Source organism: Dipteris shenzhenensis, chromosome 7 (genome assembly GCF_047967505.1).
Source record: "Dipteris shenzhenensis isolate YYH24624 ecotype China chromosome 7, Dip_SZ_1.0, whole genome shotgun sequence".
Lineage (NCBI taxonomy): Eukaryota > Viridiplantae > Streptophyta > Polypodiopsida > Gleicheniales > Dipteridaceae > Dipteris > Dipteris shenzhenensis.
Window position 1 is genome coordinate 31,570,345 of NC_141602.1, and position 14,575 is coordinate 31,584,919.

At 42.3% G+C, this 14,575-nt stretch overlaps 1 protein-coding gene across 3 annotated transcripts in view; it reads left to right on the forward strand.

Moving 5' to 3' along the window:
• The window catches only part of LOC147900226 (sodium/hydrogen exchanger 1-like), a 73,711-nt gene that overhangs the window by 34,324 nt on the left and 24,812 nt on the right, over positions 1-14,575 (forward strand). For all 3 annotated transcript variants that reach the window (XM_087377560.1, XM_087377559.1, XM_087377561.1), the window contains 2 exons: positions 4,735-4,801; positions 4,919-5,019. In XM_087377560.1, coding sequence (XP_087233686.1) covers positions 4,735-4,801; positions 4,919-5,019 — 168 coding nt within the window. The remainder of the gene's footprint in view (positions 1-4,734; positions 4,802-4,918; positions 5,020-14,575) is intronic.

Below are 14,575 nucleotides of genomic sequence, written 5' to 3' on the forward strand. Positions count from 1 at the left end.
TCTTCAGGTATATTACATCGCAGCATGAGACTTCTCTCTGGATACTCTTAGACAAACCATTAAAATTTTTTTGGTACTGCTCACTTTGTGTGACCAATACCCCAAAATCCATCTTATAGTCTCTTACACAGACTCTCCCATTCTTTACTTAAAATTGTTCCATTTAACAAACATATGCCTCTCGAAAGTTGGTGACAAGAAGTGCTCTCTTATATGCTTTCTGGCTTCTAGCATGGTACCCCAAAATCCACCTATATTGTTTCTTACAGACTCTCCCTTTTTTTGGCTTAAAACTGTCCCATTCAACAAACATATGCCTCTCGAAATTTGGTGACAAGAAGTGCGCTCTTATATGCTTCTTGAATCCGTTCCCTTGGGATAGAAGATAATGTTCTACATAGACACTGAAACAGACACTTACCACTTCAATCTTGTCAATATCTCAATACCACAACCAAGAACCGTTAGAAAAACACTATAGAAAGTGAAATCGTCTAGTAGTGGTGCCTCCGGTGAAATTTGATGCTTCTAACAAATCACAATTTGCTTGAGGCACGAGAAGCCCTAAAAACTTAATCCTAGCTAATGCATAAATTTTCAAATTGTAGAAATATCCCTGCAACAATTTGGAGCACAAATTGGAAAAATTATCCTTTACAATTATAGGGCAGAGTAGAAACTACAAGAGAAGGCTGGCACACAATGAATATAGAAATATGCAAGGCAAAAGGCTTACTACACAAAGTGAAATTCATGAAGGACAAGTAGATTTCTTGAAACAGGTGGAACATGCACTTGTTGTGGATGCAAGTAAACTAGTGACTGAATTTACAACAAATCAAATCGCAATTCTCCAGAAGTGCCTTGACACCTGCAATCGACGTCTAGAAATGCTGCTAGAAGCAATTCACAATATATAAAAAAGTAGGAATTCACACGTGGGCTGCACAAGTGGTCTCTCAAACGGCATGGAAGAATAAAAAGAAACAAGCATACATCCCCAATCTAAACACCAGTTAGAGTAATTATATGCCAATTCAGACAATATTCTAGCCTAAAAGGTTGGGAGTAGGATTAGTAATTTGATTAAATAGTATTTTAATCGTTTGGCTATTTTAAATTTTGATAATTGAACAAATCAATGGAAACACCATCCTGCCAAAGCTCGACTCGGCACAAATCAGCTTATGTAGGGTCTCACAGTAGAGTGCTCTACCTGGTTATTTTGATGGGCACCCATTTAGAGATGCCAATTAGAGCATACTATTGTTGTTGACCGTCATATGCACATGCTTAGATGCCAAGTGGACATGCTACGTTCCTATTTGTACATGCATAGTTCTAGAAACATATTATATGGAGAACATCATAAATAATTGGAGAATAAGAAAAGAACTAGCTTAGGAAGGAAGCTTCCCAAGCACCAACAGTGTTTCTTATGGAGCTCATCAACAAGTTCAAGAGTCATCGAAGTAGATCATAGATAAACTTCATGTGAGCATGCTCAAAAAGATGGCCTTCATAGCATATGAGGGAAAGGTAAAACCCTTTACTTGGGTGAGCCTATTTGAAAGTTATTTCTAGGTTGTTTACAAGACAAAAAGTAACTTTTCTCTATTAGTTGCCACAAGAGAGGCCAAGGGTAAAGTGCATATGATTATGTAAGAAAGCACATCATTAATCACAAGAACACCAAAACGTCTGCTAATAAACGAGGAGGGCAACAGTGTATAAAGAAGCTGACTGGATTGCTGAGATTCCATAAAGAAAGGCTTAAAACAAAGGCAGGTAACCAAGCTTGCTTTACGATGTTTTGGTCCTTTTCAGTTTGAGCATAGGATCAATGATGTTTCTTGTTACCACCTCATTGGAGGATCCATATGCTTTTCATGTCAATCCATTAAAGCGTTATGAGGGACCTACACTCACATCATTCTTGGATGAACCTCAGCCAGAGATTATTGATGAAGTTGAAATCATAGTACCATAAAAGATACATTTTCAAAGAATAAGCATTTGTTTATTTAAAATTGTGCACATGTTACTGATTACACGTGTGACTGTTTGTGTGGGTTCTTTATTATAGGTTTTCAGGTTATCATCATCAAAACCAGTGGAATGGTCATTGCCATTACATAGATCTCTTCTTTTTCTATGGTTTTTACATGAGTTATACATCATGCTATGGTGGTGGCACCTTTTGCAAGGGTAGCCACAACAACTGAAGTGCATGGGGCTATAGATGTTGGGGCTCCACCCCATATAGAGGCTATAGATGTTGGGGCTAGTGCATGGGGTGGACTCCAGCCTCTATATGAAGTTAATCTACAACTTGCAAGATTGGTTGTTATCTACCTTACGAGACTGGGATTGCTCCGCACATCCACTAAGTTTCCATACTCATTTATAGGATTTATACACTGTGAATTTCTAGTATCGGCCTTGGTGTGCTAGGTGATAATGTTGGGTTTTTACAAGCATAGCATGAGATTAGATAGGATTAAACCAAGAGTTGGGTGTAATCTCCAAAACCGATAATTTGATTGTTTTCAATTTAAAACCAACCACTACTAACCGTTAGTTTTAGTTTGGTCAAAACTTAGTTGTCTAAGAGGGGCACAAACTTTACCAAAATATTAAGATACTATTTATTTAAATTGCTTATCCTAATCCCAATCCAGTAGGCAAGAATTATTTGTCTAGATTGACATATGATTACTCTAATCAAAATAAAAGCTATATTTTAGCTTTCTGGTTTATTTTTAGTTTTCTAAGTGTTCTATGTTTAGATTGAATGCATGCTTGTTTCTTTTCATTCTCACATGCTGTTTTGTGGAAATTTGGAGCTTGCTTTTGAAAGATAAATCAGCTTCTTGCTATTCCACCCCCACCTATGTAGTCCGTGTGTGAATCCCAGCATATTGCGAATCAGTTCCAGGAATCTGGCTATGTTTTCGCCAAGGCACTCCTGGAGAATTGCGATATGATTTTCTTCTCTATAGCGAATTGAATTGCTAGTTTACTTGCATCCACAGCCTGTGGTGCATATTTCGAGCACCCGTTTCAAGCAATCTGTGTATGATTTGGTAAAGGCATCCTTCTACCTTGCATTTTGCTAGATTCACTCTATGCCGAACTTCTCTTGCAGTTTCTTCTCCATCCTATAACTGTGACGGTAGTTTTTCAGTTTGTGCTCCAGATTCACCCTAGCACAAATTGTTGCTATAATTTAAGGATTTATTCATCAAAAGGGATCATATTTCTAGGGCTTTGCATGCTTTAGGCAAATTGTGATTTGTTAGAAGCATCGAACTGTAACCGGGATTTCACCAGAGGCACTAGTTTGTTTTTTGTTTGCCAAAGAAAACACTTCAATTAAGTATGAAAGAAACTCCGATAACAAAGTTCAATGGAAAAGTACATCATGCGAGGCATGAGAAAACAAATACCCAAATAGTGTGAAATCAAACGCCTATAAGAAAGCTAGAGAAAATCCGCTAAAGTGCCACCTCAACCTTGTGGGGGACTTCGAGAAGAATGGGGAGCCACTTGTTGGAAAGGTCACCTCCCCATCTGTAAGCCCCCAAATGAGGGGTGCGTGGGGGAGGGAGACCTAGGGCAGGATGTGCCCAAGAGAGAAGAAAGAGAGGGGGCTGCCACATGGGCAGCACCTCACAGGATTGCGACCTGCAGATGGCGTCAGCATGGCAAGCCATATGACGAGGGTAGTGGGCAGGTGAAGGGCCTGCAACAGACCCTGATGATGGCGTGGTACAGGCGGGTCAGGACAGCAAGATGTACAGGGCAGTACGGCGCAGGACACGTGGCTGGGAAGAGCCTGGCAGAGGGCAGAACCAGCAGGCCTGGTGGAGCAGCAAATTGGGGCTGTCAGTGGGCAGTAGGCATGCCATATATAGGCTGGGCCCCTACCTTGATTGGAGGGCCAAAGGCCCTAGAAGTGTGGGGCAAAAGGCCCCGGTTTTTGGAGCCCTTAAAGGGCTGGTTGGGCTGAGCCAACCAGGTCGGTTGGGCCAGCCAACCTGGTCTGTCCAGTTGGCCAGATTGGGACAGACTGGTCGGTATTTTTGCCATGCCTTGGGGCCTATAAATGCAGAGGCTCTTGCCTCATTTCAGCATCCAGCAAGTCAGCAAACAGAGGAGCAGCAGGAACTGGGCTACGCAATTCGTTGACAAATACATGCACACACTTTTGTCACTTTTGGGGGTCAATCCATAGTCACTTAGTTGAATAATTGTGTTAGCTGCATCATCCACATTGATCCGAAGTGGATCCATCCTTATCTCTTTTAGAGATAGTTACCTTTAGAGACAATCTCTAGTAACATCCTCTAAAGGACAAGTGTTGGGGAATCGAGTGGGGGCTAATAAGATTTTGGTTGTAGATAATTTTCACAAGTTCTATCAATAGATCAGATGTTTATGAGATTCCCACATTGCTAGAGATAGATTGGCCATCCTCTTTTGTTTTGTCAGTGTGATACGATGTTGCATTACACACCACCTCATTGGTTTATTACTCTAGCTAGCTGCTAGTTTTTACTCTATGGTTATTTTCCTTTGACGATCAGTTATATCTTTTTTTCTTTGAAAGAACAAATGTTCGGATGACATTCAAGATCTAGTATCTAGTACACATTTTGTTATCCAATATTGAGTGCTTCACATGATGTAGAGAGTATCAAATGTGCATTGATATTTTACTCATTTGTGCAGGCATTCAACTGATCGAGAAATAGCAATCATGATGCTCATGCCTTACTTTTCTTATATGCTATCCGAGGTAATTACTTTATGAAATTGTTTTTTTATTTGGTATTCTTTTGGATGGCATAGGAAACTTATTTATATAACTAGGATATATCATGTCAGTTTAACTAAAGAAGCCACTTTGTTGCAGCTACTTAATTGGAGTGGGATACTTACTGTGTTCTTTTGCGGTATTGTGATGTCCCATTACACATGGCACAATGTGACAGAGAGCTCAAGGATAACTACAAGGTACGCTTACGATAGTTATATGTGTATATGCACCTTTTGTGGCTTGCAAGAGGCCTCATTCTTTGGATAATTTACCAATAAAAGCCATGAAACTTGTTGGGTAATTTGTGAGAGCACAACTGATCGATTGCTAAAATAGGATCAATACCGTTGGGTAGGGGGCTTCATCTGTATGTTTGGTTAGCAAACGATTCTACCTATGGCTCTAGGATAAAAGCTATCTGCTCTTGGATTCAGATGCTCTCTCACGCGATCTGAAGGAAGGAATGCACTCCCTTGATATCATCCTTCCAGAATTTGCAGCACTGATATCACTCCAGTAGTGCTCTACGTAGGTGCCTTTTGAGGGGTGGATCTTACAAGGATGGAGCAGGTTGGATTTGTGAGGCCATAGACATGCGTGTTTTTTGTGTTTAAGATCACACAACTTAGAAGCATACTCATCCGACAATATAGATCATAGACTTCTTCACAAGGGAGAATCCTACCTCAAGGGCCATTCCAAGTCACGTGATGATCTATTAAAGGTGTAGGAAAAGGGTCCCAAATATTTGCAATATCCCATATGCATGTAGGAATAAAGTGGAGACAGGTTGTGAACACAAGTGAGCCAGAACACACACAAGAAAGCTCCAATAGAAATGTTCAAATGAAACAATACAAGTACTTGGTATATATAGTACCCAAGTACTACTGGTCAACCATAGGGTTGACTTTATGCCTACACCACCATATCTTTGTAATCTCTTATAAATCCCCCCTCAAAGATATGGCTGAAAGTACCCTGGAAACATCTCAGGTGTACCTTGCAGTACCTTAAGTACCATGGTTGCACAAATTCATCCAGATAGATATGCAACCTATGGGAGTACATGAAAACAATGTCATTGTGAATTACTTTACAACCCCCCTTGACATTGTGAGAATTTCTCTGATTCCCAAGCCGGGCTTTGGTGAAGATATCCGCCACATTGTCCTCAGATGGACAATAGTTGAGATCAATGAAGCCATCAGAAATACAATCCCGTACATAATGATAATGATTTTCAATGTGTTTCATGCGAGCATGAAAGACAAGATTGTTGGCTATGGCAATGCAAATCTGGCTGTCACAGAAGATAGAGTTTGCTTCGCCATCCTGTGCATGATGCAAGTCATGCAAAAGCTTCCTTAACCACATTAACTCCGTAGTGGCTGAATTTGCAGCTTTGTACTCTACTTCACTAGAGGAAAGAGAGACTTGCTCTTGCTTCTTACTGAGCCATGAGATATAGGCTGAACCCAATGAGAAGCAATAGCGAGTAGTGGACCGTCTGTCGTCAATGTCCCCTGACCAATATGAGTCGGTGAAACCATTCAGCTTTAGATCACAATCTGAAGCATAATGCAAGCCAAGAGAGAGAGTGCCATGGACATATCTGAGAACCCTCTTTGCTGCATTCCAATGTGTGATCGTGGGACAATGCATGAACTGGCTCAAAAGCTGTCAGTGAGTATAATGTCATCCACATATAGTACCAACATGACCAATTCTGATTTTTGCTACAGAACATATAGATTTGGCTCTGTATGAGTATTTACGAAGCCTTGGACAGCAAAAACTGATGTATCTTCTGATACCACGCACGAGGTGCTTGCTTCAGCCCATATAGAGCCTTCCTGAGCTTGCATACCTTGCGCTCTTGTCCCTTCACCTCAAAACCTTGGGGCTGATGTACATAGACCTCCTCTTTAAGATCTCCATTGAGGAAAGCGGTCTTGACATCCATCTGGTACACTGACCAACCATAAAACGCAGCAAGAGAGATGACAGAACGAATGGTGGTCATCTTGGCCACTGGAGCAAATGTCTCCTCATAATCTATCCCCTCCTCTTGTGCATACCCCTTGGCAACCAAACGTGCTTTGTATTTCTCAACTGTGCCATATGAATGGTATTTCACCTTATAAATCTATTTCGTACCAACTACATTTTTCTCAATGGGCACATCAACCAAGTCCCATATGGCATTCTTCTCAATGGATTTAATCTCAGTTTCCATAGCTTTCTACCATGCCAGATTATGCTGAGTATCTATGGAGCTCTGCGGCTCATTTTCAGCTTTCATCAGTGAGGTCATCAAAGCAAAATTGACCTTTTTCTGATTTTTATGAGTACTGGCCCTGGTTTTCCCTAAAGTAGGCTGATCCTTAGCATCTTGAATGGTCAACCTTGCCCAACGTGGAATAGATTTCTTTGCTATACCACTTGGGGCTGCATCAACATCTTTAGTGGCCTCATGACGTTGATAATGCCTCCAAACATGAGGTGGTCTATTCTCATTAATTGGCTGCAAATCTGAAACATTTGAGGGAGAGCCATCCTCAACATGTGGCAAGCCATCTGAACTATGAGAAGTAGAAGGGGAAGCATCAAGAGACTCCGTCTCATCATCCTCAAACTGGATGATGTCCAAAGGGGTGTCATCATATGGTGGCAAGTCTGCACTAGCGGGCTGCATGCACTCATTCTGAGCAAAGAGAACATCTCTGCTGATTATTACCTTCCTGATAGTGGGATTATAAAGCCTAAATCCCTTGCTTTCAGTGCTATATCCCACGAAAATGCATTTGACACTCTTGTCATCAAGCTTTGTCCGATGTGCACCTGGAACCAAAGCATATGCCATTGAGCCAAAAACTCTGAAATGACTAACCTTTGGCTTAAAGCCATACAAAGCCTCAAATGGAGTCACATTAACCAAAGCTTGGAAAGGGCATCTGTTCTAACTATAAGTAGCTGTCACAACTGCTTCTCCTTTGAGACTCTCTTGAATTTCAGCATGCATCTCGTCATTTCCATGAGAGTACGATTCTTCCTCTCACGGAGTGGATTCTGTTGTGGTGTGTAAGGGCATGTCAAGTGATGTTTAATCCCATGTTGCTTCAAAAATCCCTGGAATGCATGTGACATGTACTCTCCCCCTCTATCTGAGTTGAGTGTTCCAATTCTAGAATTGGTTTGGTTCTCAGCCATAGCTTTGAACTCCTGAAACCAATAGAACACCTCAGATTTTTCCTTCGTGAGAAAAAGCCAAGTGAACCTGGAGAAGTCATCTATAAAGGTCACAAAGTACCTTGCTCCTCTATGTGTGGGAATAGTCATGGGGCCACATACATCATTGTGCACTATCTGCAACACTCTGGTTGCCTTGACCCAATTCTTGCCTTGTTTACTCTGAATGGCAAGCGATGCAATTTGCCAAGTGCACACCGCTCACACACTTCATTTGCTGGTTGCTGTAATTTTGGCATTCCCTGAGTCATATTATTGTTATACAAGTAGGACAATGCCTTGTGATGGACATGTCCAAACCTGGCATGCCATAAATCAGCCTGGGAAGTGTTTGCTACAGCCAATACCTTCTGATTATAAAGTTGAGCATCAAGCTTGTATAAGCCTCTGTCATATGTGCCTGCTGGTACAAGCTCATACCCTTTCTTTGGATCCTTGATCGTGCATTGGTTATCCTGAAATCCGACCAACATATGTTGATATCACATGGGCAATGTTTGAAACTGAAATCAGATTTTGCCTCAAATCTGGAACATACCAAACATCTCGGATATACTTAACTTTCCCATTATCAAGCTGAATGGGAATGTGCCCAACTCCAATGATGTCTTGAGAAGCATCATTGGCACAGGTAACTTGTCTGCCATGAATAGGTGTGATGCTCTCAAACCACTTCTGGCGAGGAGTCATGTGCTTAGTAGCACCACTGTCGATATACCATGTATCACTTGCAACAAGGGAAGCATCCCCTGATTGATTTTTAGCATTCAAATCCCCCCTGGTATCCATCTTCTCATTAAATGCAGCAAACACAAAATCTCTATCACCTTGGGCAAGATGAGCTTCACCATGTGCATCTGAAGCACGAGTTTTAGTGGGGGCAACAAAATTACTGCTAGAGCTGTCCCTTTGCCTCTTCTTTTCATTGGCAATCCTTTTCAGACACTCTGCGATGTAATGCCCTGGCTTCTTGCAATAATTGCATTTGTCCTTTTTTTAATTTTTGCTTGAACTTCTTGAATTCCCCTCCTTGGGCTGAGTTGTATGGCTGTGTTTTGGCTCAAACTTTTTCTGAAATTTGCCCTTTCCACCCATGGCAAGCGCTTGCTCACCCTGACGAGAGGCTTTGGCAAAATTTGAGCATCTCTCCTCTTCTTGCAACAAAAGCCCAACTAACTAATCGAACGAGAGTGGGGCTGCCCTGAGAACAATGGTCAATGAAGTGACAAAAAATGTGCCATATGAGGGCGCTAAGCTATTGAGAGTAATAGAGACGAGCTTCTTGTCTTGTATTTCCTCATCAATACTTGCGAGCTGATCATGTAGAGCAGTGATCCTGGCAATATGATCAGTGATGGCCTGGCCTTCCTGCATCTCGAGATCCTTGAGCTGATTTATCAAGGCAATGGCCCTTGCCTTATTCTTAACATGATACATGTTTGCCAATCTTTCCCATGCTGCCTTTGCGTCCTTGCATGACTTGATAGTCGTCATAATGTGCCTCTTCACATTTGTGGCAATAAAAAACATTGCTTGGGCACTGCGGTGGTCAAACTTCTTCTGCTCTTCCGTTGATGCTATGGGAATAGCAGGAGGGGCTGTAGCAGTCTATTGTCTGTCTGTAGTCTGACCCAAAGAAGCTGTGCTGGATGTAGATGATGTGAGAATGGGAGAGAGAGAGAAAATGAGAGCAAGAAGCAGGAGAGAGTGAGAGCTGAAAGCTTAGTTGCAAAATAGATGAGAGTGAGAGAGATACAACTGAAGGAGTGAGATAAGGTTTTGTCCTAGTGACAAAACCTTAGTAGTCACTAACCATAGTTAGTGGACTACTGCGATTTGGGGGAAAAACCTCTTAAAGAGGGAAAAGTGCCCCTAACTAGCTTATTAAATTACATTGGTCACTGCTGAATTATATCTATAATTCTAACACCCCCCTGCAGTGTCAATGTCATGTACAAGGATGATTAATCACCAAACAGATATAAGTTCAGGGCACTACGAAATGCCTCAAACTTTTCACGTGGAAGTGCTTTGGTGAAAATATCTGCAACATTGTCATGTGTGGACACAAAGATCATACTGATCTCTCCTGCATGCAACTTCTCTCTGACGTAGTGATAGTGAACCTCAATGTGCTTCGTGCGAGCATGAAACACTGGATTCTTTGCCACTGCAATGGCACTCTGATTATCAGTGAGAATTGGAGAAGGACCCTCCAATGACAGATGAAGATCAGCAAATAGACGACGCAGCGAGACACATTCAACTGTTGCTGTGAAAGCTGCCCTGTACTCAGCTTCACATGATGAGGTAGCCACTGTAGATTGTTTCTTGCTCAGCCAAGAAATGCAAGCTTTACCAAAAAAGAAACAATTGCCACTAGTGGATTGCCTAGTGTCATAATCACCAGCCCAATCTGAATCACTGTAGGCATGCATCTGCAAGTTACCCCCCCTGGGAAATAACAAGCCAAAAGACTTCGTGCCCTGCAAATAACGGAAGATGCGCTTAACTGCCTGCCAATGCATAGTTTTTGGGCTGTGCATATACCTGCTCACCTGAGATACTGCAAACTGAATATTAGGTCTAGTGTTGCAGAGATAAATGAGGCATCCAACAGCCTGACTGTAAAATGTGGCATCAACTGATTCTCCTGCATAATGCATTGTGAGTTTCAGCCCCGGCTCCATGGGAGTGGCTATGGGCTTACAATCATGCATGTTAAATCTGTCCAAGAGTTTCTGCACATACTTGGACTGAGACATAATAGTGCCACGTCTCTCTTGAGAGAACTGGATCCCCAAATAAAAGTGAAGCAGCCCCAAATCTGACATGTCAAAGTTGGTCTGCAAATCAGCTTTGAAATCTGCAATATTATCTTCATTGGATCCTGTGAGCAGTAAGTCATCGACATAAAGAATGATGACTAAAATTTCCCCCCCATCCTTCTTGATCTAGAGGGTGCTCTCAGTAGGACTATTGTGCAGCCCCTTGCTGGTCAAAAAGGCATGAATCTTGGCATACCATGCATGAGGGGCCTGTTTCAACCCATACAAAGCTTTATTCAGCTTGCATACCTGAAGTGCATTTCCTGAAATTTCAAAGCCTGGAGGTTGTTTGACATAAAACTCTTCCAACAAGTCTCCATTTAGAAGGCTGTTTTAATGTCCAACTGATGAACATTCCACTAAAAATGTGCAGCCATTGCAATAACAGATTGGATGGTGGTCATCCGGGATGTAGGAGCAAAAGTCTCCTCATAATCTATGCCCTTTTTCTGAGCATAGCCTTTGGCAACCAGCCTTGCCTTGTATCTGTCAATGGAGCCATCTGACTTCCGTTTCACCTTGAAAACCCATTGCGTACCAATGGCATGTTTACCTGGTGGCAAGTCTACGACATCCCAAGTCTGATTTTTCTGAATGGACTGCAATTTATCGTGTATGGCATTCATCCAATGCACATTGTCCTTTGCTTCTTCGAATGTTGCAGGCTCCTCCTCATCGAGAAGAGTACCTGCATATGCTGATTCCACTGAATTAGCACCTTCCATGTGCCTTACTGCACTACGAGTCCTGCCAGGTAATGGAGCATTAATCTTACTCTCCCTAAGAGTCTGTAACAGCCAGTTTGGGACTGTTTTTGCTGCATGTATGTCTGCAATTTCTTGCTGAACCACCTGTTCCACTGCCTGTGAAGGTGGCAAGACATCCTGTGGCTGAACTGGAGCATCGGGAGGTGGCTGTAAATTCTGATTTGCATCAGAAATATTAGCAGGGGAACCCAAGGCAATGGGTAGCAACCCCTCAAAAACATCCTATGAAGAAGAAGGCATATGAGATTCAGCCTGAGTATGAGCTGAATTTTCTGCAAATATCACATCTCTACTGACAATGATCTTGCGTGTAGCAAGATTGTAGAGACGGTACCCCTTGCTTTCTGCACTGTACCCAACAAATATGCACTTAATTGCCTTATCTGACAACTTATGCCGAAATTCAACTGGCACATGAGCATATGCAAGGCATCCAAAGACACGGAAATGATCCACTGAAGGCTTTCTCCCACATAGGGAGTTTTTGTTTTCAAAGCCTTAGTGGGAGACCGATTTAAGATGTAGTTGGCACACATTAGACCTTCAAGCCAGAATTTGTGAGGCATGTGTTTGCTTTTCAGCATACATCTGTCCATCTCCATAAGAGTTCTATTTTTCCTCTCAGCTTTGCCATTTTGCTGAGGGGTCAGCCTCACTGTGAGCTGATGCACAATACCCTTGCCTTTCAGAAAAGCATCAAAATCTGCAGACAAGTATTCCCCACCTCTATCTGTGCGCAATGTTTGTATCTTGAGTCCAAATTCATTTTCAACCATGGCTGAAAAGTGTTTAAACACCATGAACACTTCTGATTTGCACTTCAGCCCAAAGACCCAAGTGAAATTGGAATCATCAATAAAAGTAACAAAGTAGAGATGACCACCCAATGATGGAGTCTTCATGGGACCACAGACATCACTGTGTATAAGCTGTAATTTTCGGACAGCTTTAACTGAACCATCCTTTTTGAAGGGGAATCTATGCATCTTGCCTAAAATGCACCCTTCACAGGCATGTGGAGGAGGTATCTTAAGAGGTGGCAATGCATTAACCATAGAGTGCTTCCGAAGTGTCATCAAGCTATTGTAATGCATGTGGCCATATCTGGCATGCCATAACTCTGCATTCTGCATGGCAACAGTAGGAGTAGAAACTGCAAGAGCATGGGCTGCTCTTTTTTAAAAAAGATCAAGCTGAAAAAGCCCACGCAGCAGAGTACCAGATAATCTCAAGGCATAATCATTTTCTCTGTCTCAGACAACACATTTGTCATCCTCAAAGATGACCTGAAATCCAGCCCTGTTAAGAGTGGACACTGAAAGGAGATTCTTGGTGATACCAGGCACATACAAGACATCTGAAAGTCTGAAAACTGAGCCATCAATGGCGATAAGCTCAACTTCTCCTGTACCACGTACTGAATATGACGAGTTGTTGGCACAAGTGACTTTCTTACCAACGGGAGGTGGATGTAAGGAAGTGAAGAGACACTTCCTATGCTTGGAGGCACCGCCGTCAAAATACCAAGTATTGAGTGCTTCATTGACACTGAAAGCTGATGCATCCATGGAAGGATCATAACTGCAAGTCAAAAAGGCATATGTATCATCATTACAAGTGGTTGTACTATCCCGAGCATCTGGAGTAGCCAGCCTAGAATCTGAAATGCAAGATAAAAAGGCATAATCCTGTCCAACAAAGTTGGCTGCAGCATCCCCACTGTCAGATGCATGAGGAGCTGAATCTGAAACAGCCATACCAGAGCTTTTTTTCTTCTCTTTTGCAAGCCTTTTCCTGCATTCTGTAATGTGATGACCTGGCTTTTTGCAGTAATGACAAAAACCCTTCTTCTTGGGCTTACTTGCATCATTCTTAGCCTTTTGTGAAGGCTGTCCTGACCCATTGGAAGGCTGATTTACTGATGTCTTTGCCTCTCCCTTTCCTTTAGACTTGAACTTTGAGAGCATAGCTTGTTCACCTCTGCACGTGAAGCCAAGTTTTTCCTGGTCTGCTCTTCTTGAAGCAGAAGTCCTATCAACTCTGATAGATTGTGAGGGAGAGAGTAGGGAGTAGGGAGACTCACTGCACACACACACTAGTGGGGATAATCACAATGAGTGAGTGGTACCTCCCCAAGTACACACATATATATTATGGATAAGGTAGTAACCCTTAAGTACATCTAAGTACAAATGTGTACTTAGTGTACTTAAGTGTCCTACACTAAAGTACAACATAAAGTACTATTTACATAGGGTGGCCAGTGCCTTTACCCCAACAACCTCCCACTTAAAGGCAGTGTGCCCTCAAGGAGAGAAAGAATATTGGCCTCAACCAATACCCATAAGAGATCTGCAGTGTGCAAACCTCTCTGCAGCTAACCCTTTGGTTAACAGATCTGCCGGATTGTCATCTGTATGCACCTTAACAAGCTTAATTTGCTTGTTTTCAAGCACCTCCCTGATGAAGTGATATTTCACATCTATGTGCTTCGTCTTTGCATGAAAGACAGGATTACGTGCCAACTGTATGGCACTCTGACTGTCACAATGCAACAATGGAATCTCCAATGGATAACCCAAATCTGCCACTAACCGAGATAGCCATATAGCCTCCTTGCATGCCTCAGTGGCTGCAATATATTCTGCTTCTGTGGTAGACAATGCAACGCATTGCTGCATTCTAGATACCCACGACACTGCACCTCCAGTGAAAGTGAAAACGTATCCGGTAGTAGACTTCCGGGTTTCAGGGTGACCGGCATAATCAGAGTCTGTATAACCTTGCACTTTTGCATCTTGACTGCCGAAACATATACACAAGTCCTGTGTACCCTTCAGGTATCTCATGACACCTTTTACTGCATTCCAATGCTTTTTGCCAGGTTTAGCCATGTATCTGCTAAC